The sequence below is a fragment of the Ursus maritimus genome, unplaced genomic scaffold (genome assembly GCF_017311325.1).
Source record: "Ursus maritimus isolate PB19 unplaced genomic scaffold, ASM1731132v1 scaffold_20, whole genome shotgun sequence".
NCBI classification, from domain to species: domain Eukaryota; kingdom Metazoa; phylum Chordata; class Mammalia; order Carnivora; family Ursidae; genus Ursus; species Ursus maritimus.
The window spans coordinates 31,768,298-31,795,089 of NW_024424453.1; the positions used below are offsets into that span (position 1 = coordinate 31,768,298).

A 26,792-nucleotide genomic window follows, 5' to 3' on the forward strand; every position below is an offset into this window, starting at 1 on the left:
ATTGTATAATATTTTATAATTGATCAGATTCTAGAAATATGAAGCGACATTACTTTAATAATAGGCTATTGTGCCTTTTATTTCATCTTTGAAAGGTATTTTTTTCCTTGATAGGAAGGATTTTGAGATATTTTGTACCACCTAAGGAAATTAATGTTCTCTTTCTCCAGGTGATAATTGATGATCAATTACCTGTTGATCATAAGGGAGAATTGCTCTGTTCTTATTCTAACAACAAGAGTGAATTATGGGTTTCTCTCATAGAAAAAGCATATATGAAGGTCATGGGAGGATACGATTTCCCAGGATCCAATTCAGTAAGTATCAGGATGATCCAGACACAGACTTATGCTACCTAATATGACTATTTTAAATTTAAGAGATTATAGATGACATTTTTTGTTTAAAGGAAAATAAAACAGTATCAACCCCTAAAAATGTTGATCAGTCACCTTATTTAAGGAAAACTGTATTTTCTTTTACAAGGATAGTGCATTGTAAAGGGATTCAGGGAAGCCTTAAATGTATGTCTGCTGTCATATTGGGATACAAGACCAATTAATTAGATACAGTGTACCTTTCTAAAGACGTCTCTTCAGATCAAAGGGATGTGTCATATTGTCATCCTTATGTATGTTTTTTGATCTGTAAATTCAGGTTCAAGGAGTTTTTTTAGTTTTTCCCAATCTTAGCAAACTAAACTACAAAATCAAGGTGTGTGCCAGTGTCCTTTAGTTGGATGAGGCTTATGCCAAAAATTAATCAGATTAGTGTAACTTTGAATTATGACACTAACCAGCCTGTGGCCTTAGGAAAGGTATGTAACCATTCTTAGCCTCTGTAATATGAGGATAATACCCACCTCTCAGAGTTGTAAAGATTAAATGAAGTAATGTATACAAGTCATCCATCATTCATAGCTGGTTAGTTTCCCCACCTAGTACCAGGCCTTCACTCTTCTGGTTCTTACAGTGCTAGGCAAAGAATGTATAGGTCATAGTTAAATGCAGTAGGATATTAAAATTTCCTCTCAGTCTATATGCCCAGTTGTTCTGTTCTTCAAATATTTTTATAGTTTAGCTTCTAACTCAGTGCCTTTTAATTCACCCAGTGCAGCGTAGAGAGAGAGAATGAGAATACATGTAAGACATTAGATAAGTGGCTGTCCTAAGAACTCACTAAATGGTGAGTGACTGTCATCATCATTATTAAAACAGCTTTTATCTGTAACATGTTTTGAGTTTTCATCATATTTACCAGTAAAACAATTGTTGCATTCAGGAAAAGCAATGGAGATTATAAGGAACAGATAAACTTGTGCTTAAATCCAGGTAGGAATTCAAGTTAAATAAGAAATGTATTACTGGTCGAAAACAGCTTACTACCCTCTGATTTATTCTATCAATCATTACATCAAATCAATGAAACTTAATAGCTACCCTCGGAATTTATTAAAGAGCTTGAAAACAATATTGACTCAAGTCCTGAAAATGTATTTATGTTACAGAATATTGATCTTCATGCACTGACTGGGTGGATACCAGAAAGGATTGCTATGCATTCAGATAGCCAAACTTTCAGTAAGGATAATTCTTTCAGAATGCTTTATCAAAGGTAAACATTTTCTCTCTCTCTCTTTTTGGTAGTAAGAGAGGCTATCTTTTAAAATTCATGCCTTATTTAGAAGAGATACTGCAGAAACTGCGTTTTTAGTTATTTAGGGAGATTCTGGTTTTGTTTGTTTTCTTTTCTTTTTCTTTTTTTTTTGGTCTGTTTGTTTACTCTCTACGCCCAATATAGGGCTCAAACTCCACAACCTCCAGATCAAGAGTCATGTGCTCCACTGACTGAGTCAGCTAGGCACCCCCAGGAAATTGTATTTTTAAAATGGACTTCGCTGTATGTACTTGCTAAGGCCAGCGCTCAGTTATCCTCACAGATGCTGCTATTATTTTTTTTTTTTTTGGTTGAAGGACAGTTTTACTGGCTACAATAAATCCAGATTATAAATAATCCAAAACATTTGAATCTAGAATATATCATATGGACAAATTGTTTTATACTTCCTAAGTACTTACCAATTTGAGGGAAGGTGGAAAAAGAGAAGTCTGAGAATATAAGGAGGAAGGTAGCTTTTAAGCCTTAAATGAATACTCCGCAGGTGGAGATGGGAAAATTGTGCAGTAGTACACATTCAGTAGTGAAACTAGAAAATTTCAAAGATTTGACAAAATGTATTTGACATCTTCAACTTTATTTGTAAATCATTTGAAAACTTAGCATTTGCTTTCCTTCATTGTTAAGTTTCTACCTGATAATTGTCTAAAACTAGAGGAGGGTGGGGCAATGTGATAATTTATCTGATTCGTTGTGAAATAGAAATGTACTTGTTCTTTGCGGGGTGTTGGGAGTAGCCCATTTTAGCAAAGATGTGAAAATTTGTGGAAATTTTCATGTAAACCTTTAGACTAAAGGAAACATAGTGTGATCTGATGCTATAAACGTGTTTTCTTTTGATTATTTGTGTGTTGGGGTTATTCCAGGTTTCACAAAGGGGATGTCCTCATTACTGCATCAACTGGAATGATGACTGAAGCTGAAGGAGAGAAGTGGGGTCTGGTTCCCACACATGCGTATGCTGTTTTGGATATTAGAGAGTTCAAGGTTTTGCTTTGTTTTTTTTCTTCTTTCTTATACCTGATAGTAAGACATTGCAAGGATCCCAAATAGTATTATAGACCTTTTTTTTTTTTAATTTTAAATTTTAGGTAGTTAACATACAGTGCAATATTTGGTTCCTGGAGTAGAATTCAGTGATTCATCACTTACATACAACACCCAGTGCTCATCAGTAGTATAATAGACTTTTGAATACCAACAAGTCAAGGTTTAGATGACGTTTTAAAAATCATTCTACCTATGACATTAAATAAAATGACCTTAACCATTGGAAATTATGAAATAAAAAGATGGGAAATGTAATGACAGTGACGCACAGATACTGATGACAAAATAGAAATGCCTTTTGCCTCTTTTTCATAAAAGGAAAGGGTTGAAGTAAACACAGAGCCCTCAAGGCTCTGGGCTATTTGCTGGTATTGGGGGCAATCATAACGTTAGGCTCTAGAGCGTGGTAGACATTCAGTAAATATTTATGAACGGACAAAAAATAAGAAAATACCTGTGAATTAGAAACATGCCAATGGGGGCGCCTGGGTGGCACAGCGGTTAAGCGTCTGCCTTCGGCTCAGGGCGTGATCCCGGCATTCTGGGATCGAGTCCCACATCAGGCTCCTCTGCTGGGAGCCTGCTTCTTCCTCTCCCACTCCCCCTGCTTGTGTTCCCTCTCTCACTGGCTGTCTCTATCTCTGTCAAATAAATAAATAAAATCTTTAAAAAAAAAAAAAGAAACATGCCAATGGATTTGCAAATGTTTCTCTTCCTAGCAGCCCTCACATACTCTCTCATTTCAGACTCTCTCTGCTCAGGCGTTGGAATGGTTGACTTCATTACTTCTCGGGTTACTGATTAGTTCTTTTTAACTGAAAAATAGATCTGTTCTATGGATTAGAAAATAACAGAGATTGACCCAAGTGTCCATCCACAGATGAATAAACAAAATGTAGTGTAAAAAAAAAAATAACAGAGATTGGGGCGCCTGGGTGGCTCAGTCATTAAGCGTCTGCCTTCGGCTGAGGTCATGATCCCAGCATTCTGGGATCGAGCCCTACGTTGGGCTCCCTGCTCAGTGGGAAGCCTGCTTCTCCCTCTCCCACTCCCCCTACTTGTGTTCCCTCTCTCGCTGCCTCTCTCTCTGTCAAATAAATAAAATACAGAGATTGTTATGGGAGGATTCTTTTTCTCTGATGATACAGAGTACCTAAGCATTGTAGTCACTGGCAAGTTAACTAGCCACGTATTCCAGTTTCCCCTGCTTGAACTAACAGAAGGAAGTAGTGATCAATCAGCAGGGACAGTGTTCCACTATGTATTAATTAGATTTTTTTTTTTTTTAAAGATTTTTTTTATTTATTTATGTGACAGAGAGACAGCCAGCGAGAGAGGGAACACAAGCAGGGGGAGTGGGAGAGGAAGAAGCAGGCTCCCAGCCGAGGAGCCTGATGTGGGACTCGATCCCGGAACGCCAGGATCACGCCCTGAGCCGAAGGCAGACGCTTAACGACTGCGCCACCCAGGCGCCCCTAATTAGATATATTTTCTTATACGGCATGTAAAATTATATGAATTACGAAGGCAGTAGGGACCTGCTGCAACATCAATTAAATAGTCTCAAGGCTTTCTAAATCAGCCACTCTTGTATCCCTAACCATTTTTGTAAAGAATAGTAATGTTCCTTTAAAAGTAGCATGAAAATTGATTACTTACAAAAATAAAAACGAATGTGAAATTGAATAAGCTGAGAGGTTTGTGTTTGTTTTAGAAATGTAATTTTTCACAAACATGAGTCAAACATTGGCCATAACAGTTGCTGTTATTTAGTACTATGTGTATGTTATTTATTGTTAAAACATCCTGGTAGGTAACCAGGACGCCTGGGTGACTCAGTTGGTTAAACATCTGCCTTCAGCTCAGGTCATGATCCTGGGTCCTGGGATCGAGTCCTGTGTTGGGCTCCTTGCTCAGCAGGGAAGCTGCTTCTTCCTCTGCTTGCCGCTCCCCCTGCTTGCGCTTGTGCGTTCGCTCTCTCTCTGACAAATAAATAAATAAAATCTTCAAAAAAAACCACATCCTGGTAGGTGATCAACAGTGAGATAATAGCAAGATAATTAAATTTAGATAATGAAAGTCAATATAAAAGTAAGCTTGAATTTGAGGAAATTTTCTGTGAAGATTGTATCATTTATTTTGAATAATAAGGCTATTTGTTTTGATAGTTCAGAGGAAACTAGACAAATAACATGTTTATGAGAGAAATAGGCACTTGTGGTTTGACCTGAAAACAAAACATTAAAAAATTTGCTGAATGTCAGTAGAGTAAGAATTTCAGATAACAGCCATTTTAGTTAAAAATCAGAAAGCACTATTCACATAGTTTCAATTCCATGTGGGAATTATTCTGTAGAGATGAAGGCATTTTAGAGCATGTATGGTTGAAGTAAACTGTGACCCTGAGACAGGTTTCTTCACTATGATGTAATGGTCTCTGTTCATATGTATGCTTTATGTTCCTGTCTTAATTCTGTACAAGTCACTCATCCAAAGCAGCATTGCCCAGCTCGAGCAGACATCTCACAGTTTCCTTTTGCTTACACGAACTCTGTAGTCAGGGTTGATCTTTATCTAAAGGCTTCTTCATGTGTTAAAATTTATAGGGGTTTTCACCAGTATCTGATTAGTTATATACTTGGTGAGTTCCCTGGGTTCATCATTTTTTGCTTAAAGATTTTATTTATTTATTTTGAGAGAGAGAGCATGAGCGAGGGGGAAGGGCAGAGGGAGAGGGAGAAGCAGGTTTGCAGGCTCTCCGCTGAATAGGGAGCTTGATGGCCATGGGACTCAGTCCCAGGACTCCAGGATCATGACCTGAGCCGAAAGCAGATGCTTAACCAATGGAGCCACCCAGGTGCTGTCTGTATTTTGAGATAGTTCCTTAATTCTGACTTGAATTTAAAAATATTTCCAAAAATATTTATCTCATTTAGGCATTTATCTCTAGAACCTTTGTTGTGCAGATAGACCTAATCTTAGACTAAAGCTACTGGCAATCTTCTACATTTGTGAATATCCTCACTTAATAAGATTTTATTAATACTTGTGTGAATATGTTATCCTTTTTGTTTGCCTCTAACCAGCTTGAATATTCTAAGGTCTTCACTTTTAGTCTCAGCAGTCCTTTGGCTCATTTTGTTGTCTCCTCCTTGAGGCTATGTTCCATAGTCTATTGTGAAGTTACATCTCAGTTTCAAGCTACTGTCTCTAAGTCCAGGAAATTTTACCAAGGGATCTCTGAATCCATCCAAGTCTTTTCGTTTGCTCGCACTTGGATATAACTTTGGAAATGGAATGTTTCATCATAAGCCAGATCCTTTTTTAGTCTAACATTTCTTCCCCTATTCAGGGCCTTTGAATTGTTGGTTCTCTACCCAGACAAAATCTACAGCTCCTTCTTAGTGTTCTTACATGCCAGTGATGCCTGGGACTTGCCCCAGAAGAGCTTAGCAGCAATTTTCTCTCCTTTATATTCGTTCTGTAAGAAGGGTTAGAGTTCTGAAATAAGGCAGATTTCCTGCTTATGTAGAATTAGGTTTTATGAAAAAATAATAATAGTTAAAATCTGTATGGCAGGAGTGGACAAAGGGTAAGAAGAAATTGAGAAAAGGAATTTGAAGATTCCTGAGAGGAATGAGTCGTATGTCCAGAAGTCACATCTTTCCCAGGCCATGATTTGCCACATTTAAAATAGCCGAGGAATGTGTCTTTCAGAAATGTCCCCCAAACAGTTTGACATCATTAGAAAATGAATACAGTTTCCTAATTTGACTGCCTGAAATAAGACAAATACTGTTTTGGATTTACAAGCTCTTTTGATTTTCTGAGTCCGTGTAGTGGTTTCTGTAGACACACCCAGTATTTCTTGAGCACTTACCATAACCTTAACACTCGTTTTATAAACTCAGTGGAGACTTCTGAAAAGGGACAGTAGTGTTACCATTTCAAGGAGTTTATAATCTCATTGGGGAGAAAAGACTCATACATTTGCACAAGTAGGAAACAGGATAGGACATTATTTGTTTTAAACTAAAGTAATACAGTGTTAGCACTATAAAGTTTAGAGAAGAGGTAGTAATTAAAAGAAGACAATTACTAATTGCTAAATATTTTGCATATTTTGCATATGTTACTTCATTTAATCTTCACAACAGTGTTCTAGGAGGTATTATAATCTTCATTTCATGTGTGAGTAAACAAATGATTAGAGAGTAAATGACCCGCCCAAAGTCCATAAAGCTAACTAATAGGAGAGCTGGCCTTTGGTCCCGTTTCATTCTGACTCCATGTTCTTTTTCTCTTCACTGTTTCAGTCTTCGCTGAGACAGTCAGTGGAGGAAAAAGCTAAGGAGGATCTGCAGGGGGGAGGGTGGTTACAGGGGATCAGAGAGGGCCTTCGAGGAAAGGGGGACAGCATGGGTAAATGCCTTTAGAGGTAAAACTGTGAATAAGGGTTATTTGTGGGGATGAGGAGAGGAAAGACTGAATTAGAGCCAAAGATACATGGGGTATGAGTACTGGAAAATTAAATGGGTCCAGAACAGAGTAGACTTTGAAAGGCAGCACTGTCCAAAAGAACTTCCTACTGTGATGGCAATGTTCCGTATCTGTGCTACTAGCTATGCGTGGTCCTTGAACACTTGAAATGTGGCTAGTGTGACTAAGGAACTGATTTTTCATTTTTTTTATTTTAAAAAATTTTAATTACCACCTGTGGGTAGTGACTACCATATGGACAGCATAGCTCTTGGGGATAGGTAGGTATTTACAGTTTTGGATCAGATATGTAACCTAGTGAAAATGTTGATTAAAGAGTATTGTAAGTTGATTTGGAAGGAAAAGTATTGATCAGTATCCAAAATGCATCCTGTCTTAGAAAATACATGATATAGCTAATAAAAATTTGGTAATACTGTTTTGCAACTGTATCTCCTGTTTTTTTTTCAATAGGGGCTTCGATTTATCCAGCTGAAAAATCCTTGGAGTCATTTACGTTGGAAAGGAAGATATAGTGAAAATGATGTAAAAAACTGGACCCCAGAGTTACAAAAATATTTAAACTTTGATCCTCGAACAGCGCAGAAAATAGACAATGGTAATTATATCTTTTTAATTTTAATACCATTTGATCTTTAAATAGCATGCTTTAATAATTTGAAATGCATTAACTGACTGAAGTCATTTGTCATTAAGATATTTTATAGATTAACAGGCATCTAATTTTCAGGAATATTTTGGATTTCATGGGATGATCTCTGCCAGTATTATGATGTGATTTATTTGAGTTGGAATCCAGGTCTTTTTAAAGAATCAACATGTATTCACAGGTAACTTTTTTGTATATTTCAGAATATGCTTTATAGTAGTCTCCACTTTTTTCATGTAAAATATAAGGATTAATTTATGAAGACTAGCATTCTTTTTGTCATGCCCACAGATGACTGCAGTGTAATATTTATTTTGTTTATATGCTATTTTGGTTATGCCCAAAATTTTTTAAGCAATAAAACATCTGATAACTTAGTTGTATTAGAAACACAAAACTTAAAAATAGTCTTCTAATTTAGCTCAATGAGAAATTTAATTATTGCTTTCTTTGTTGACTTTGTCTTTTAGTACTTGGGATGCTAAGCAAGGACCTGTAAAAGATGCCTATAGCCTGGCCAACAACCCCCAGTACAAACTGGAGGTGCAGTGTCCACAAGGGGGCGCTGCAGTTTGGGTTTTGCTTAGTAGACACATAACAGACAAGGTACCAATCCCTTCTTACATATCCTGTACAGAAACTGTAAAAAATATAATTAGACCATTGTGAACAAGATACGTAATTTGGTCACCAGCATGTTTCATTTATATAGGTGGCTTGAAGATCGTGTTGTATTACATAAATGAGTATTTTCCTCTAAGGAAATTTATATACTTAAAATCTTGAAGAAAAACGTGAGTTTATGCTTGTCAGTGAGGGTTTTGAGCTTGATTATATATGCTTTAGGTCTTAAGAATATTAACATTAAAGTACTCTGAAGGGGGTTTGTAGATGTTAAATCATTAGGCCTAATTCTGGAAAGCATAACCATAGTCTTAATAGCCTCAGAGTCTTTTTAATGTTTTACTTTATACAGTGTGGTCATCCACTGAAATGAGTTTAATTCAGAAAAGTGGTTTTTATAGCACTAAGTAGCTGAAATGCTCTTAAAATTAGAATTTTTTTCCCTACTTGAGAGCATTTTGAGCCCATTTTCGTAACTACATTGGATTCTTTGTACTTTCAGGATGATTTTGCAAATAATCGAGAATTTATCACAATGGTTGTATACAAGACTGATGGGAAAAAAGTTTATTACCCAGGTATGTTTAGTAGACAAACATTCAAACAAACATTAAAATTACATTTACCTGATTAAAATGACAAACTTTTTGTAGATATTATGCAGAAATAATGCTGATCAGCTAATAAAAACCATTCAAACAGACGTGCTGGTATTTATGCTACTTTTGTGTTTTGATTTGTCTTTAATTTAGAGACCTCAGGAATTTGGGATTCCTATATCCTTGCATACTTCTGTCAGTGTTTTATTTCTAAAACTTAAATCCTTTTTCTCTGATCAGAAATTCTATGGTTTTCTGTGGACTCTTGGGTAAAATCTAAGCTCTTTGGTGTGGTTTATAAGACTTTTGATAGTCTGACCTTAACTGTCCTGTTACCTTTGATCTCAGGCCCCAGCTTTTCATAGTACCCTCAGTGAGGTACTGACTACTCCTGAACACACCATGCCCTTGCTTCCCCTCTTTTCATACAGTTTCTTCTCCCCAGTATCTCTCTCCTCCCTGTCTTCTACCCACTTACTCCTCTTACCCTATCCTATGTAATGAACATGGTTAATTAAGATCCACCTTAAATGTTATTTCCTCTGTGATAACCTTTCTGCCAGGCAAAGTGAATCTTTCCCTCTGCAGGGCTCCTGAGGCATTTAGCATACTATATTGAAACTACTTTGCTTTCACATTAGTGATGTGTGTGTAAAGAAATAAGTATGGTCATGTGTTTGTGACTGACTGGTTGCTTTGGTTGGTGGCCATGGAAGGCTTCTTTGAGAAGGGATAAGGAGGAACTCTGAATGACAAAAAGGAATCAGTCATGCAGGGAAATAGAGGGAAAAGCATTACAGGCAGAGGGAACAAGTGCGAGGACTCTAAATGAGAAAAAGAGTGTTTCTTAGAAACAGAAAAAAGGCCATGGGCCTGGGGTGGTATGGTATCAAGAGGTCAGAAAGGCTTGCAGGCTCAGATTACATGATGTTCTGTAAGCCACACCCGGGTTTAGATTTTGTTCTAAGTGTAACAGGAAATTGGAGAGCCTTGATCAGGAAAATGACATGATACAAATTTTTTTAAAGACCATTCTTTGTAGAATATATTGGCAGGGCAAAAAATGGAAAAGAACCAAATTAGTGGAGATGAGGAGGAGTGGGCAGATTTGGGTTTCAGTAGGATTGTCAGGACCTGAGTTGATGTAGGGGGCAAAGAGGACTCAAGGATGCTTTCTGGTTTTTTGGCTTCATTCATAAAAAGCTGCTGTAACATTTACTGAGATGGATAAGAGCTGGTGGGGGTGCAGTTTTGTTGTGGAGTAAAAGCAAAAGATAATTTTTTGTTTTGTTACTTATTTAAGATGCCTATTAGATATCAAAGTGTAGAAACCAAGGAAACAATTGGGTTTTTGGGTAGAGTTCTGAGATAAGGTTAGGATTATAGATACAAATTGAAGAATCAGGGGCATATAGATACCTTTTGAAGATAGGACTGTATACACTGCCGGTATAGAGAGTTGTAGGTACAGAGATGAACACCCACGACCTGACCCTTGGATTTAGACATCTTAAGGTTGAGCAGAGGAAAGTTACTGCACAAAAAGTAAAACAGAGTACCTGAGGAAATAGAGTAAGGTTTACATGACCCAAGGGAAGACAGTGTTTCATGAGGGAAAGAGTGGGCAACTGCATCTGTTGCTATTTTAGAGGTGAAATTAGGTTAGAGAAGAAACATTTGGACTTAGCATCCTGGCAGTCATTGTTGACCTTAACAAGAACAGAGTTGGTGGAGTGGAGAGGTGGGCTTAGAAGCCCAATTGGAGTGGATTGAGGAGAGACTAGGAGGTAAGGAAGCAATTATTGACAGTTCTTTCAAGGAGGCTGTGCAAAGAAAGTGGTTTCGTTAAGTCTTGTTTTATTTAATCAGAAGAAAACATGGTATTCAATCCCTGGTAGTTGGAGGGTGGGGGGCCAGGCCCGGATTCTCTCAGTCAATATCCCTTGATATTCTGGAATGGGCATGGCACATGGTATTCCAAGGATTAAAGGTAAATTACCCAAATTTCTGATTTTTCATCTGCTGGCCACTATACAACCAAAAAAACACAAGTATTGTGAGTATATATTCCTAGCATTAAGATGTTTATATGGCTTTTGAACTTCAAAAATATTTTCGTTAGGCTTTTTATTTGGGTTTGTTCTTTTTTTTAAATGCTGCTCCCTCTTACATATAGTGATACTGCCTTTTCAGAAAAAAGTACTTTTTGGTTTACAATTTTATTTTTATCACAACACTCTGAGGTGAATTTAAAAAGCACTCTTCTGTTGTTCCCCTTTTGACAATTGAGTAAACTGAGGCACAGAAAGGTTAAAAACCTTGTCCAAGATCACAGATATGCCCTTTCTTTTTCTTTTCACACTAGATCACACCACTCTAAGCGTTAGAAACTTATTACTTGTTTGAGATACTAAAATGTTTAGTTTTTCAATAGATTATATTAACAAATATTCAATGTTCCTAAATAAGCTAAATGATATAGCCTTGATTTTAAATGATGTGTAGTAATTGACATGCATGAAATAATTTTATTGTATTGGCCTTGATTGCAGTGAGACATCAGAGAATATATCAGATAGCATTGTTTGTAATAGCAAAATATTGGAAATAATCTGTCAGATTGAATAACTAATGGGGGTATAAATAAGTCATATTCATATGCTGGAATATCATACAAGCAGTTTTAAAAGGAATAAACTATTCCTGTATAGAACATGAATCTTAAAAACATGGTAAGTGAAAAATGAAAGTTTCAGAATAAGGCATATGGCTGTCCTTTTTTTAGTTATATGCCCACAGAAATAACATTTATTCATTCATTTTTAGGGATGTGTGTGTGTGAAATTCTGAAAAGATGCCCATTAATCCATCAGAGTGGAACAGAATAAGACTAAGGGTGGTGTTTAAAAGGGACTTTGTTTTATAAGGAAGCTAGTATGACCCCCTAAAATGTTAATTTAGTTCTGAATGGTGGGGAATATAGATACATTTTTATATACTACTTTGTATCTTAAAAAATTTCCTCAAAAAAAAAAAAAGCCAATCTTGATTTTAAAATCCTTTATTGGAGAAAATTCAACATAGGACTAATAGGAATTATCTTATACCTCATTGAATGTATTCCAAAAGATTGCATTTACTTCCTAGAAATTATTTAAATTTTTTGTTTAATTGTAAAGTTTTAAGTTGAAATTGAAATTCTTTAGTACTATTGTAAAGATAGAATCAAGGGGGGAGGGATGTCCATCCATTTGATTTTTTTTTCCTATCATTACCTATAAAACTTATATTTAAAAACTGCAGAAACTAACGTATCCTTTTCTGTAAACCTTATTTGTAGGTGACCCGCCTCCATACATTGATGGCATTCGAATTAACAGCCCTCATTATTTGACTAAGATAAAGCTGACCACACCTGGGACCCATACCTTTACATTAGTGGTTTCTCAGTATGAAAAACAGAATACAATCCATTATACCGTCCGGGTGAGTAAACCAACATACAGTGACAGAACACAATGAAATAAAGTACATAAGGTGCTCTGCTTCGTAAGTGGAATTAGCTATAGAAAAAACTTATTTTTGAAAATTATTTTCTATAAATTTTTGTGTTTATTAATTCAGTATTAAATTATGCTTCCCACAGAAACAATCCTTTTGAAAAGTAGTATTTTTATTTTGAATGACATATTGAATGAACATTTTAGTTTTCAGAAAAATAGTTTAGTCCTGTGGTAATGTGATATGTTGGACTAATTCTATTTCAGGACAAGCAGTTAAGAACTCCTTTAGCCTGTGTAATACCTTAATTGACTTAAAAAAAACATAACTTTGAACACTGTGAAAAGAAATCAATTGCCTGTAAACATATTGCTGTCATGTAGCTGGGCAGGTTGGTTGGTTGTGGGGGTATATTGTAATTTTTTTCTGCATAGGTTTTTTTCCTCCATACATCAGTAAGGGAGCTCAATTTGAATAGATTTTTAGTGATGAAAGGGACATTGGGAGGCTGCTTCCACCCCCTTTTTTCTTCAGATGCAGAAACCAAGGCCTAGGGAGATTGCCCTGAGTCACACACAGTAGCAGAGAAAGCCAGAACAAGATCCCTAGCTGTTCAATTCCCAGTGCATTAAACCTGTGTACAGAATAATGACTTTTATGTATGCCAACTAATTTTTCAGTCTTCTAGTATATTCTTTTATCACTTTGGAGTTTTTATAAACATAAACTTTATCACTAAATAAATTTTGTTTTAAATCTAGGTATATTCAGCCTGCAGCTTTACTTTTTCAAAGATTCCTTCACCATACACCTTATCAAAACAGGTAAGAATTTTTTCTCTGGGTCATAATACCAGAAATCTTAGAATTCCCTTGTCTTTTTCTCCTTTTCTCATTTTACTCACATTTAACAATTTCTTAAAAAACAAAAACATTCTGAAGGACTTGACAGTAATACAAGGGAAATGAAAGTGTCCTCCAGTCTGGGTTGGAATACAAGATCTTCAGTGAAAAACATTAGTGATTCTTGGGAAGAAATAAAGGTCAAAGAAAGAAGATTGTGCAGGGGCGCCTGGGTGGCACAGCGGTTAAGCACCTGCCTTCGGCTCAGGGCGTGATCCCGGCGTTCTGGGATTGAGTCCCACATCAGGTTCCTCCGCTATGAGCCTGCTTCTTCCTCTCCCACTCCCCCTGCTTGTGTTCCCTCTCTCGCTGGCTGTCTCTGTCTCTGTCAAATAATCTAAAAAAAAAAAAAAAAAAAAAAAAAAAGATTGTGCAGACTTTGGTCATCAGGGAAGCGTCCATCATGTAGATAAACCTTTATTTTTAATTTTTTTTAAAGATTTTACTTCAGAGAGAACATCTGCACAAGCATGAGTGGGGGAGGGGCAGAGGGCTAAGCCGACTCCCTGCTGAGCAGGGAGCCTGCCATGGGGCTCCATCCCAGGACCCTGGGATCATGACCCAAACCAAAAGCAGATGCCTAACCCACTGAGCCACCCAGGCGCCTTGTAGATGAACCTTGAAAGTAGAATTTGAGACTGGTTTTGCAGGGTGGGCTAGATGTGTAGAGGAAGATTTGAGGGAGAATTCTTGGCTCCCTTGTTAAATATTGACCATATATGCTTGGGTTTATTTCTGGGCTCTTAATTCTGTTGGCCTGTCAATTTTTATACTGTCAATACTGTATTATTATTTTGGTGACTATAGCTTTATAGTGCAGCTTGAAATCAAAGTGTGTTATCTCCTGCTTTGTTCTTTCTCAGGATTTCTTTGGCTATTCAGGGTATTCTGTGGTTCTCTGTAAATTTTAAGAGTGTTTTTTTTACCTGTGTTTAAGGTAAATAAATCAATAAAAGTTATTAGAGTCCTGATAGGGATTGGATTGAATTTATAGATGGCTTTTGGTGTATTGACATTTTAATAATAACTCCTTCAGTCCATGAACATAGGATACCTTTCCACTTACTATTTTCAGTTTCTTTGATTAGTGTGTAATAATAGTTTTCAGATGATAGCTCTTTTACCCCATTAAATTTACTCCTAAGTATCTTATTTTTGATATTATTATAAACGGGATTGATTTCTTTTTCAGAAAATTTGTTGTTAACATAGAAATGCTACTGATCTGTATGTTAATTTTGTATCCTGCAGCTTTACTGAATTTGTCGATTAGATTTAACAGTTTTTGGTTGAGTCTAGGTTTTTCTATATATACAATCATGTCATCTGCAAATAGAGACAATTTTATTTTTTCCTTTCCAATTCGATACATTTTCTTTTTCTTGTCCCTTAGCACTAGGTAAGACTTCCAGAATATGTTGAATAGGAGTGGTGAGAGTGGACATCCTTGTCTTGTTCCTGATCTTAGAGATTTTAACCTTTCATCATTGTGTGGGACGTTAACTATAAGCTTGTCATATGTGGTCTTTATTATGTTGAGATGTGTTCCTTCTATTCCTCATTTCTTAGGGAAGAGTTTCTGTCATGAATGGATGTTGAATTTTGTCAGATGCTTTTTCTGTGTCTGTTGCGGTGATGATAAGATTCTTTCATTCTGTTTGTTGGACTAATTAGCGTATGTTGAACTCTCCTTGCATCCCTGGGGATGTCTGTGTTTTCATATAGTTCCTTAAGCTTCCTTAAGGATTGTTCTGCATTCTTTGACAGTTCGTAGATCTCCATTTTTGTAGGGTTATTGGAGCATTATTCATTTTTTTGGTGATGTCATATTTACCTGATTTTTTTGTGATCCTTAGTTTTTAGGTTTGTAAATCTGCACATTTGAGTAATCAGGCTCCTCTACCAGACTTTCCAGCTTTGCTCTGGCAGGGACAGTTTTCCACCAGTTAGCTTAGTTTGGGTTTCTGGGTGTGTCTGCTGGTACTGTCCTTGGGCAGGTGGAGCCTGCCGTGATGGTCTGTTTTTGGGCAGGGTGATTGTCAGAACTCTGAGGATGGGGATGGTGGCTGTGCCATGAGCTGGGAACAGTTGGGTAGGACTCCTGGCTTGGTCCTACCCAAATGAGGCTATAGAACAGACTCCACAGTTGCTTAGATTCTCTGGTCAGACTCACCATGTGGTCGGGACATAGTTCTATAAGCAGTGGTAGATGGGGCTATGAATTAGTTTCCCTGCTTTGGTAGGCACAACAGGACAGGACCCAGGGATCGTGCAGCTCATTATTTGGGGACCCGCACTGAATTCCCTAGTCAGGTGAGGCCGCCGGTTTTGCTCTGCAGAAAGGGTAAACCCACGAGCTGTGCTCTTTGTTCAAGCACCGCTATAAACAGGGCTGTGGGGTTATGCAGCTTTCCTTGTACTCTGGTTCGGTTCCCTGGTCAGACAGGCTGAAGGCTGTATCTAGTGATGAACAGCCCTACACATCAGATTCCCTGCCTGGGCTCAGCAGGAGAAGTATCTCTTTGGTATTCTGACACAAGCCCACCTACACCCCAAGTTCTGTAACCAAACAGGGCCACTGGCTTTGCTTTGCAAACTGTTAGTTCTGCCCGCCTCTTGGCTAAAGTGGCACTAAAATGCACAGCATCCAGTAGTCGTCACCAGCCCTTCTGGTCAGATGGTGCTTGAAGGCACTCTCTACAGTAGTTGGGGCTGTGACTCAGCTCCTTGCTTGGGTGTGGGCAATCCAGGCTGCAGGGTGGGCAATCCAGGCTGCAGGGTGGGCAAAACTCATTTGAGTATCCAAATCAGGCAGATCTACACCCTGCCAAGTCCCCGGGTCAGAGCATACCCTTCATTTGGTTGTGCAGAGAAGCAAAGCCACTGGTTGGGATTACTACTTGGGCACTGCAGGTATGAATTCAGTCTGCCGAGATCCATGTGCTCGTTGTTGCAAGCTCCACCCTCTGTCGAAGATTCCCCTGTAATCCTCACAGTACAAGATGAGGTAGGGGCTTCTGGAAAGCCACCATGCTTGGGGGAAGCTTGTCCACTAGAAGAATCAGAAGCTCAGGGGAGACCTCTCCACATGGTGCTGCAGTGGCCTGGAGACAGTGCAGTCAACATGTCGCTGCTTCTCTTATCCTTCTAATGCAGTCTGTCTGTGGTGCAGGAGGGTGCTTCTTCCTCACCCCCATGTTTGGGATTTTCTCAGTGCTGTCCTCTTCTGGAATAGCTATTAGTTGTCCTTGTGAACGGGAGCAAAGCAGGAGGAACCTTTGTTGCCATCTTGGTGACACCATTCCCTTTTTAAAGTCTTTAAAGTAGAATTGGAGAATGGGAAGTTTTGTTAATACAAAAACTTTGTTTTATTAAAGATTAATGGAAAGTGGAGTGGCCAGAGTGCTGGAGGATGTGGAAATTTCCAAGAAACTCACAAAAATAACCCTATCTACCAATTCCATATAGAAAAGACCGGGCCATTACTGATTGAGCTACGAGGACCAAGGTTTGTGATTAAGTCACTTTCTTAATATCGTATTAAAAATGAGTTTAATGGAACAGAATAGGGTTTTGAAACAGAGCTGTGCATATACAGGCACTTGATTAATGAAAAAGATGGCACTGTAGAGGAGCGGGGAAAGGATAGTCTGCTGAATAAATGTGCTGGAGTAATTGAGTATCCATGTGCCAAAAAGGTAATTAGACCACTTTCTCACATCACGTCTAAAAATCTATTGCAGTTTGGTTACTAATAAAGGAAATATCTGAAGAAATTTCTCTTTATCCTGAAAAGTCATTAAGACACGAAGAGCGCATAGGAAGATTTGTAAATATGGTACATTAGTTATAAAAAAGAGTCCACAGTTTAAAAAATAAAAGCTTGGATAGGCATGTCATAAGAGGAGCAATCCACAATGACTAAGAAACCGTCGTAAGAGCCAAACATTTGTAACAACCCAAGTGTTCATCAGTGGCATTGAAGATTATAAATAGTCATATAGAGTCCTGCATAACAATGGAAACGAATTACAGTGACCCACTACGTGATGGATAAATCTTAAAAACATTGCTGAGCAGAAGCCACACACAACAGAACATTAGCTCTGTGATTCCACTTACATGAAGTGAGGAGCAGGCAAAAGGAAACTGATTTAAAGATGCCTGCTAAGGTTGTCTGACTATATAAAAGCCAGAAAGTAAGGGAGGGGGTCGGGAAGTGGGGGAAATAGTTGAAGGGGTTTAAGAGGTGCAAACTTCCAGTTAGAAGTCAGAAGGATGAAAAATACAACAGAATATCGTCAATATTGTTGCAACATACGGTGACTGCACTCACTGGTGAGCGTAACGTAGAGAACTGTCGTATCGCTGTTGTACATCTGAAACTAACAGAACATCGTATGTCAATATACTTTTTTAAAGAAAGGCAAGAAGGTGTTAAATGTTAGCTCTGCGGGGACGGGAGCTGTAACGAGAAAGGCATTTGCGCGCAGGGACTTGCGGCGCCGAGAGCTGTGTTGATCTCGGCAGTGACAACCCGTGTGTTCACTTTACAGGTTGTTTAGGCTGTAGTTGTGTGCACGTTGTGTTCTGTTCCTCAACTTAAAAAGGTTTTAAAAACAGAATAAAAATAGTACTTCTAAATAAAACTAGGCTTAATTTTGCCTCTTTACAAACTATTTCAAAAACTAATTCTTTAGATACGGTTAAGCTATTTTTCTACAGTTTGATAGGTGAAATAGGTATCTGGTTGCTCTTTTGTATTTAATTCGTAGATTGAAATAAAAGTATTTGACGTATAAGTGTTTGACAATGTGTATCTTTTGCTTTGCCTATTCATGTCCTTTGCCCATTTTTCTCTTGGAAATTGTCATGGTTTTCTAAACTGTAAGCATGAATAAGGATCTGTATCACATATTTGCAAGTATTTTTCCCAGATTTTTTTTTTTTTACAGAGAAAAATTTTCATTTAAAGTAATCAAATCTGTCTTCTCAGGTTTATTTTGCTATGGGCGGGAAATCTCACCCCAATATCGAATTTGTACCATATTTTTTTCTAGTTCTTTTGCGGTTTACTTTTTACATGTATATGGAATGTATTTTTATATTTGGTGTGAATACAGTGTAAGTTCTTTTTCCTAAATTTGTCAGCTTATCACCATCTAGTCCTTCCTTTCCCTACTGATTTGGAATGTCATGTCTACCATATGCTAATTACTTCTGTAAATTCAGATTTTATTTCAGCGCTTTCTCTCTCCTTCCACTTTTTCTGCAAATACAGTATCTTATTTAAATTTAACAGTATTCTCTGAGAGCCTGTGGCAAAAATAGTTTCTTCTAAAGTAAGTTTATAGCTTCAGTTTAAAAATATAAATGGTATCTTGTATAATTAAGAGTAAAAATAGTATATGCGTGTGTTTCAGAGTGGTTTCCTCTTCCTAAAGCTTTAGAAAGCACATACTTGATTTAATAGTATATCTGCACTTTAGTTATTTTTAGGTATGTATTGGAGACTACTTAATAACAGTAATTGTTTCTTTTTATTGCTAGGCAATATAGCGTTGGATTTGAGGTTGTAACAGTGTCCATGGTGGGAGATCCCGGTCCCCACGGCTTTCAGAGGAAATCTAGTGGTGACTATAGGTAATGTTGGCATTTTGACTGCATCTAATATATACTTTTTGTGGCATCGTCTTCTGTAAACTTTGTTCTCATTTTCCCTGCATGTAGGTGTGGGTTTTGCTACCTGGAATTAGAAAATATACCTGCGGGGATCTACAATATCATTCCTAGTACTTTTTTGCCTAAACAAGAAGGACCTTTTTTCTTGGACTTCAACAGTATTATCCCCATCAAGACAACACAACTTCAGTGATGCAGCTTTCAGCATTTACTGGATTTTATACTTCCCAAACATCAGCTCTTCAAATGGGGACAGAAGTACTCGGGACACTAAACAACCAGAACAGAATTAAATCTCTAAAAATGTTACAGTGGGATCTGGTGCTCAAGTCACAGTGTTTAGAATTGTATATAGTCAGAATTACCTTGAATCACTCAGAAGTACTATTTACACGGTTGTGTGTGTATAAGGAGTTGGTCTGCATCGAGGGGCCACATTGAATAATGGATCGTGGAGGACTGATTGAAGGCTAGGCTCAGGCAGCGCTTGTACGATGCCTTTGCTGAAAGAGACTAGAGACTAGATAAGGGACATGACTTATCCCCTCGCTGGGTGGAACAGTAGGCTGGTATAATAGTCTGAGATGTTTATATTCGTCTTTTGGCAGAGCATGTTGTAAGTTAAACCTGCTTGTGTTGTGACTCTCCTGTACATCTCGGGCAGCTAATTACCAAATGAATCATGTCACCATAACAGATGTTAATTGTGTTATGATTTTTAATGTTTGTTGCCCAGGTGTTACGAAAGAATAAAGCTTTAAGAAGTATTTTAACCTAGTTAACAATGAAGGTTGTTGAACTTAGGTACCTGTCTCCCATTAACTCATGTAAAGAGAACTGAGATATAGTCACTATTGCAATTCTTATTTTTTATCAGGCTGAATGAAGGCAGTAATCTGAGACACTGAAGACAGACATTACAATTTAGTTTGTATAGTCTTAAAAATGGTAACACTGAACAAAATACAGTTGAAAATTTAATATATGATAATTGGGGTTGTATTTGGAGGAAGTGCCAAGATACTACGGCCGTGTATAAATTCCCAGTTTACATAGAAATCCAGGAGAGCAGAATGATGCTCGGGACTTTAAACCTCTGAGAACAAGGTGGAATTTTTCATCGTCTCTACTTTATAATTATCACAACTTATTTTGTATTTCTACTACCTTTATTTGAAATAAAATCTTTATACTTACGGAAACTGCATAGTTTAACCTAGAGAGATTATTAAAGGACTTCATCTAGTATGTTCCATCTAAAAGAACTCATTATTTACATGACCATTCAGGCTTCAGCAAATCTGTTTCATATTCAGGATGGTGGTTCCACTTTGGTAAATATTTAGTGCTTTCAATTTTGGTGGATTAATTTTCTGTGGCCCTTTAAAGAAAAATTTAGATACGATTGGAACCTTTTCTGTTAAAGATATTGTACAGGATGCAAACAAGACAGACCTAATTCCCGCCCTCAAAAACCTAATGGAGACCTACAGTTTAATACTGAATTCTCTTACAATAGAGCCACGGATATGGTGCTACAGATAGAAAAACAGTCTGAATGTCAACTCGATGCACATTAGAATCACCTGGGAGAGCTTTTTAAAAGTTCAGTACCTCAGGTGTACCCCAAATTCTGTGGGGCTCTAAGACCAGAGAAGAGCCGGCTTCTTGAAGCGCCCCCGGACAGTGCGGTACAGCAGAGACTGGGCAGCACTCCCGCACAGTCACCTTGTCTTCGTCCCCCTAACGCCGTGTCTCCTCACTGCTCAGCTTCGGTAGCAGCGGCAGAGTTCTAACCCAAACCGTGGTGACTGGGGCTTAAATTATTAGGATCCAGGACCTTAACTGGAAATTAGGGCAGATGACCACTGCGTTCCATGCTCTTCCTGGTGCCTAGAATGGAAGATTTAGGCAACATCAGAGTTTATTTGAAGACACAAAAAGGTAAACATTGTCTTCAGCCATTTTTATTACACTCAAGGAATTAAGACAAGTACAAAATAACCTAGTAATTAGGATACTGGTCATTAAAAAAGGAGAAAACACTACAGTATGAAGAGATTTACAAATGACTAAAATATACAAGCTGTGTCAGGATTAACAGACAACTTGAAATGGGGTTGCTTTTCTTTTAGAAATGCTAAGTTTTCTTAACAAAAAAGGACAAATAAAATACAGTGCTCTAAATATGTGTAACCATGAAAACATTAAAGAAAAGCAGTCTTAACACGTACTACTATTAGCATAACAGACTTCTTTGCTTCTATTTAACAGCCTGTGCCAACACATGCCTACTCCCTTTCCTAGCTTTAAGGAACAATTCCCTCTAAGAAATACTAATGCAGCATAACCCTTAAATAATTTATTTTTAAAGTCACAACCTACAGAGAAATTGACACCTTGTCAGTCTAGATATAACAATGGCAACCATTCTTCACATGCACTTCTCTTAAGTCCCCTGGCTGGTAGGATAAGGTTTATGCTACAGACCGTCCTCCCCCACAGCCACAAATCATCTTCTATGGTATGTCCCTCCCATCCCCACGTTGGCATTCACCTTTCCCACCCCAAAAAGTGCAGTTCATGGTAACCTTTATAGAAAATGGTTCTAATGGGTATCCCAGCACATAGGCTTTTTTAAGAAGCCTCTTCTGAATACCAGAGGTGATTAATTGTGTTCTTGGATTTTTTTTTTTTTAAGCCTTCGCTGGGTCAAAAAGGTATGTTCTGAATATTTGAGTTTTTGTGTTTTTTCATTTCGGTCCCCTGGGATATAAAGGAGACACCATCTCCGTCTTCCCAAATTGAGGGTAAGAGAAGGAAAAGAGAAGCAAGCTGTCGACCCCAGTCTGGCTCCGCTTCCCAGCCCCTTTCCTGGCTCGGCTTCTTTCACAGGAACTAGTTATTGCTTCCATAACATTGTTACGGGTAATATTCCACAAAGGCTGTGACCCTGGCCACAGTCCACCGCAACAACGCCTCCGCTCTGAAAAACAAACCAGCCCAAGAGCTCTCTCCCAGAAGAGCACTCTTCAGCCCTCAAGGTCGCAACTTCATCAGTGCAGTTGAGAGTAAACGCTTCAGATTTGGCATATAGTAAATGATTATTGGCACAATGTTCTCCATACAGCTTCGTGTATAAATACTGCTCTGCACTTGGGCCGGGGCTCTGGACGGATCAGCCGATCTGCACCATCTTTCTGTCGGCACTGAGCCCGTCTCTCCCCTTGGAGCACTGGAGGGAGAGCTGCTTCATCCTGCTCTCCAGGGCCTGGCCCTCGCGGGCGGCGCCACTTCGGCTCTTGCCGCCGCCGCCGTTGCTGAGACCGCGGTTGTTGTTGGCTTTGTCACTTGTTTTATTCTCTGCCCCTTCTGCCCTGTCTCCTGGAGAAACGGAAAGATCATTAAGTGAGTATTGGCCGTTCCGAGAGCCACGTGGGCCCAAGCCAACGCGACCCTCCAGAATCTGCCAGGGTTGCCCGACTGCCCCTCGCAGAGCGTCCTCCGGCACCTGGTGACAGACTGCTTTTGTTGCTCCAGGCATTTGATATATTCCTTATCTTTAGAGGGGGCTGGTTCCACCCTGACAGCCGGAAACAATCTCTAGCTCGTGCTCGTCAGGAGGACTGCTGGTGATGAAGGACGCAGAGCCCAAGCCGCCCTGTGCAGCAGCGGTCAGGAGCAGAGCCAGAAAGCCCCAGAACAGCAGCCGGCGTCTCCGTGATCAACACTGACTGCACGTGCGCAGCCCAGTGACGCAGCGCTGCGGGCGCCGAGACCTGGCGAGGGTCTAGAACAGTGCGGAGATCTGGCTGCCGAGGCAGGGAGTCCTCTGGCCCGGGCACTACTGGGGAGAGGGCTGTGACTCACCTCGTTCCACCTCACACTCGGGGGAGGAGGCTCCACTGCACTCGCTGCGAGGGCCCAACACCGGGAACATGATCCCAAACTCCGACAGAGACACGGGGCTGGGCAGGTCCAGGCTGCCGGGCCGCACGACTGCGGGGAACTGGTCAGGCATCTCTGATGGGCTCGTCGGCCCCGAACTAAAGCTGGATACCGACTGGGTTTCCGAGTCGTCTTCAGACACGAAGTTGCTGCAGTTGTCATCTTCAAAGGCCTCAGAGGCCACTAGGGGGAGAGAGAGAGCGGTCAGAGGTTCCTTAAACCCTCCAGAAGCGAGCGCTGCTGGCCAGCAGCCGGACACGGCCCGGGAACTGCAGAGTCCTTGCCACCGTGGGGACCTGATAAAAGGACTGACCCTCCCAAGTCTGCATGGCCAGACTGTCCAGCAACTTGAAGGGAAGCAGTTGGGTCCCACGGATATTCAGTGTCCTTCCGATAACCTTAGAACTCCCGCCCCAGAAGTCCGTGTCGACTACCTAAAGACACTGCCTAAAGGTGGGGGATGAGTCAGCCCCAGATCGCGGGCTTTTCTGCACCCCAAAACCCCAGGCAGATCCACACGTACAAAGGAAGAGAGTGGCCCTTTGTGATGCACCCCGAACTGAGCCAGTCAGACGTAACAGCTGCTTCCATGCAGTAGAAGGAGCTGCTGGAAGCATCAGTCCTGTGCGGAGGATCTGTGGGGACTGTGTGACCTCCGGGTAACTTCCGATCGCATAAAAGACACACCATTCGCTGCAAAAGGACAAAATTCCTTTACAGTGCTCTTACCTTGTGCCTCACTCGTTTTGTGGATCAGAATAACAAAGGCCCAGAGGACAGGTCATTCTTGTGGTTTGAAAGCCACTTCCACCTTTAACTATTTTCCCCTCAGCCTGTACACAGACCTGCTTATTAGACCTTTCCTATTCTCTCCTTCCCTCCTCCCTCATCTTTAAAAACAGCCTTGGTAGCGTCCCCTGGAGGACTACCATAAATGAAAAGTACTGTAATGCTGAGGACAGAAAACGGGCTCGAATCTGAATTCAGATCCTGTCTCCACTTCTTTCTGTGTAGGCTTGGTCAGGTTACTCACCTCTCTGAGCTTCATGTTCCTCTCCATATGAGAGGATGGATATTAAGAGTACCTCACACATACTGACAATCAAATTTTAGTTTCCTTTCCTTTCCTTTGGTCCTGGAACATTTGTTGAGTGAATTTAAAAACTCCGGAGGAAGGACCTTGGGAGAGCACCAACAGGGACTATTCCACAGAAAAGGGAAGAAAGGAAGTGTGCAAACAGTGCTGGAAAGGTTTTCTTGATCAACCTCAAGGGAAAACTGGACCATTTTCTTTCATCATACACCAAGAAAAACTCAAAATGGATTAAAGACCTAAATGTGAGACCTGAAACCATAAAAGTCCAGAAGAGAGAACAAGTAGTAATTCTCGGACATCAGTTACAGCAGCATTTTCCGAGATAGGTCTCCTGAGGCAAAGAAAACCAAAGCAATAAACTATTGGGACTACATCAAAATAAAAAGCTTCTGCCCAGTGAAGGAAACAATCAACAAAACTGAAAGGCAACCTACAGAATGGGAGAAGATATTTGCAAGTGAAATATCCAATTAAGGGTTAGTATCCAAAAAATATAAAGACATTTATACAAGTCAACACAAAAACAAATAATCCAATTAAAAATGGGTCAAAGACATGTACAGACATTTCTCCAAAGAAGACATCCAGATGGCCAACAGACATGGGAAAAGATGCCCAACATCACATATTATGAGGGAAATGCAAATCAAAACCACAATGAGATATCGCCTCACCCCTGTCAGAATGGCTAAAATAAAAACAAGTATTGGCAAGGATGTGGAGAAAAAGGAACTCTTGTGCGTTATTGGTGGGAATGCAAACTGGTGCAGCCAATGTGGAAAACAGTATGGAAGTTCCTCAAAAAATTAAAAATAGAACTACCCTACGATCCAGGAATCGTACTACTGGGTATTTACCCACAAAAATACGAAAACACTAATTCAAAGGGATCCATGCACCCTTACGTTTATTGCAGCATTATTTACAGTAGCCAAGATATGGAAGCAGCCCAGTGTCCATCAATGGATGAACTGGTAAAGAAGATGTGAGATAGATACATACATATCTAATATATATATATTAGATACATATAATGGAATATTATTCAGCCACCGAAAAGAATGAAATCTTGCCACTGGCAATGAGGTGGATGGAGCTAGAGAGAGTATTATGCTAAACGAAATAAGTCAGAGAAAGACAAATACTGTATAATTTCACTCATATGGAATTTAAGAAACAAATGAGCAAAGGAGAAAAAAAAAAAAAGAAACCCAAGAAACAGACTTAACTACAGAGAACTGTACCAGAGGGGAGGGGGGTGGGGGATGGAGGAAATAAGGGATGGAAATTGAAGAGTATACTTATCATAATGAAAAAAATAAAATGATAAAGGAGGGAACACAGCAAATGTATATCGGTTTCCCAAGGGGTGGCCCTGGGAAAAAAGGTCTCCACGGTTAGACACCAATGAGAGCCACCATTTTCGGACTTTCTGGGTGCCTGCCATTATTTCATTTAACCCCAACCTCCCCTCTACACAGTGGGCACTAGGTGCTCATACTCCCCACTTTACAGGTGAACAGTTGAGCCTTTGCCCGCATCGTGTACTACGGGGGAGCCAGGATTTGAATCAAATCTGCGTGCGCAGCCCCTATTCTTCAGCAACTCTCTCCCTCCCGGCGGTACTTCTCAGAGGCCTGAAGGTTCTCATACGTACTCTGAATGTCAGAGAGGGTGAAATTGTAACATTTCCCAAACTCATCCACCACAGAATCCTGACTCTGAGGAACACTCAGTGGCACCTTGATGAATACAGTGTTCCACAAAACGTGGGATGCCACGAGAAACGGCCACCTCTCTGGCCTGCCCAACTCTGACACCCTTCCATGATGGCGAGAGCCCTGGAAGCAGACCACACAGGCTGCGTCATCTCCCACTTGCACACGAGCCCCAGAACTCACCAGAAACGGCATCTGGCTCAGGCTTGCTCCCTGACAGGTCCTCCACAGACGTGCTGCTGCCCTCAGCCCCCACGCCGCAGCCCCGAGGCCCCATGGCGCTGGAGCGCCGCCGCTCGTGGATCTCGTCTGAGATCATCTCCAGGTTCTTCAGGGCCGTCTTGTACTCGCCTTTCGCCAGGGCCAGTTTGGCCTGCAGGTCATCCACAGTCTTCTTCAGTTGCTGGTCAGGAGAACAGGAGGCCCAGTAAGTGCAGGCAACCCTACTGGCCTTGCGAGGCTTCTGGACGACAGGTTCAAGCACAGTTTCTGCCCATCACTCCACTCCAAAGATGTCCCCAAGACATGACTGATGGCCGATTTCTCTTACCCGGCTATCCGCACACCCGATAAAAAAGCCACCACCAGCCCCAACTCCCATCCAGGCGACAAAGTCAAGCTAATAGCCAGAAACTACCACTGGCAGAACGAACCCCATCAGAGAAACAAGAATGGTGACAAACTCACACACAAGTCCCCCTTTCTAGCCATCTGGTCCCTTGCACTGTGGTTCTCTAACTTGAGCTTGCATCAGAATCCCCTGGAGGCCTCTTGAAAACACAGGTGGCTGGGCTCGCACCTGCAGTTTCTAATTCAGCAGGTCTGGGGTGGGCTTGGGAATCTGCA

General features: G+C 39.9%; 2 protein-coding genes across 4 annotated transcripts in view; one reads left to right on the plus strand and one right to left on the minus strand.

Moving 5' to 3' along the window:
* CAPN7 (calpain 7) overlaps positions 1 to 20,386 on the plus strand; it is a 40,790-nt gene extending 20,404 nt beyond the window's left edge. Inside the window, exons 10-21 of one of the 2 annotated variants that reach the window (XM_008708824.2) lie at positions 171 to 317; positions 1,508 to 1,614; positions 2,544 to 2,664; positions 7,681 to 7,825; positions 7,958 to 8,057; positions 8,347 to 8,482; positions 9,003 to 9,078; positions 12,440 to 12,585; positions 13,362 to 13,424; positions 16,880 to 17,010; positions 19,053 to 19,145; positions 19,233 to 20,386. In XM_008708824.2, the coding sequence (XP_008707046.1) occupies positions 171 to 317; positions 1,508 to 1,614; positions 2,544 to 2,664; positions 7,681 to 7,825; positions 7,958 to 8,057; positions 8,347 to 8,482; positions 9,003 to 9,078; positions 12,440 to 12,585; positions 13,362 to 13,424; positions 16,880 to 17,010; positions 19,053 to 19,145; positions 19,233 to 19,377 (1,410 nt within the window). In that variant the 3' untranslated portion in view covers positions 19,378 to 20,386. The remainder of the gene's footprint in view (positions 1 to 170; positions 318 to 1,507; positions 1,615 to 2,543; positions 2,665 to 7,680; positions 7,826 to 7,957; positions 8,058 to 8,346; positions 8,483 to 9,002; positions 9,079 to 12,439; positions 12,586 to 13,361; positions 13,425 to 16,879; positions 17,011 to 19,052; positions 19,146 to 19,232) is intronic. The other variant, XM_040636825.1, reaches the window with a different exon arrangement.
* Positions 20,387 to 21,135: 749 nt separating this feature from the next.
* The window catches only part of SH3BP5 (SH3 domain binding protein 5), a 69,710-nt gene continuing 64,053 nt past the window's right edge, over positions 21,136 to 26,792 (minus strand). For both annotated transcript variants that reach the window (XM_040636827.1, XM_040636826.1), the window contains 3 exons: positions 26,130 to 26,349; positions 23,055 to 23,315; positions 21,136 to 22,568 (listed from right to left, as the gene is read on the minus strand). In XM_040636827.1, the coding sequence (XP_040492761.1) occupies positions 22,363 to 22,568; positions 23,055 to 23,315; positions 26,130 to 26,349 (687 nt within the window). In that variant the 3' untranslated portion in view covers positions 21,136 to 22,362. The remainder of the gene's footprint in view (positions 22,569 to 23,054; positions 23,316 to 26,129; positions 26,350 to 26,792) is intronic.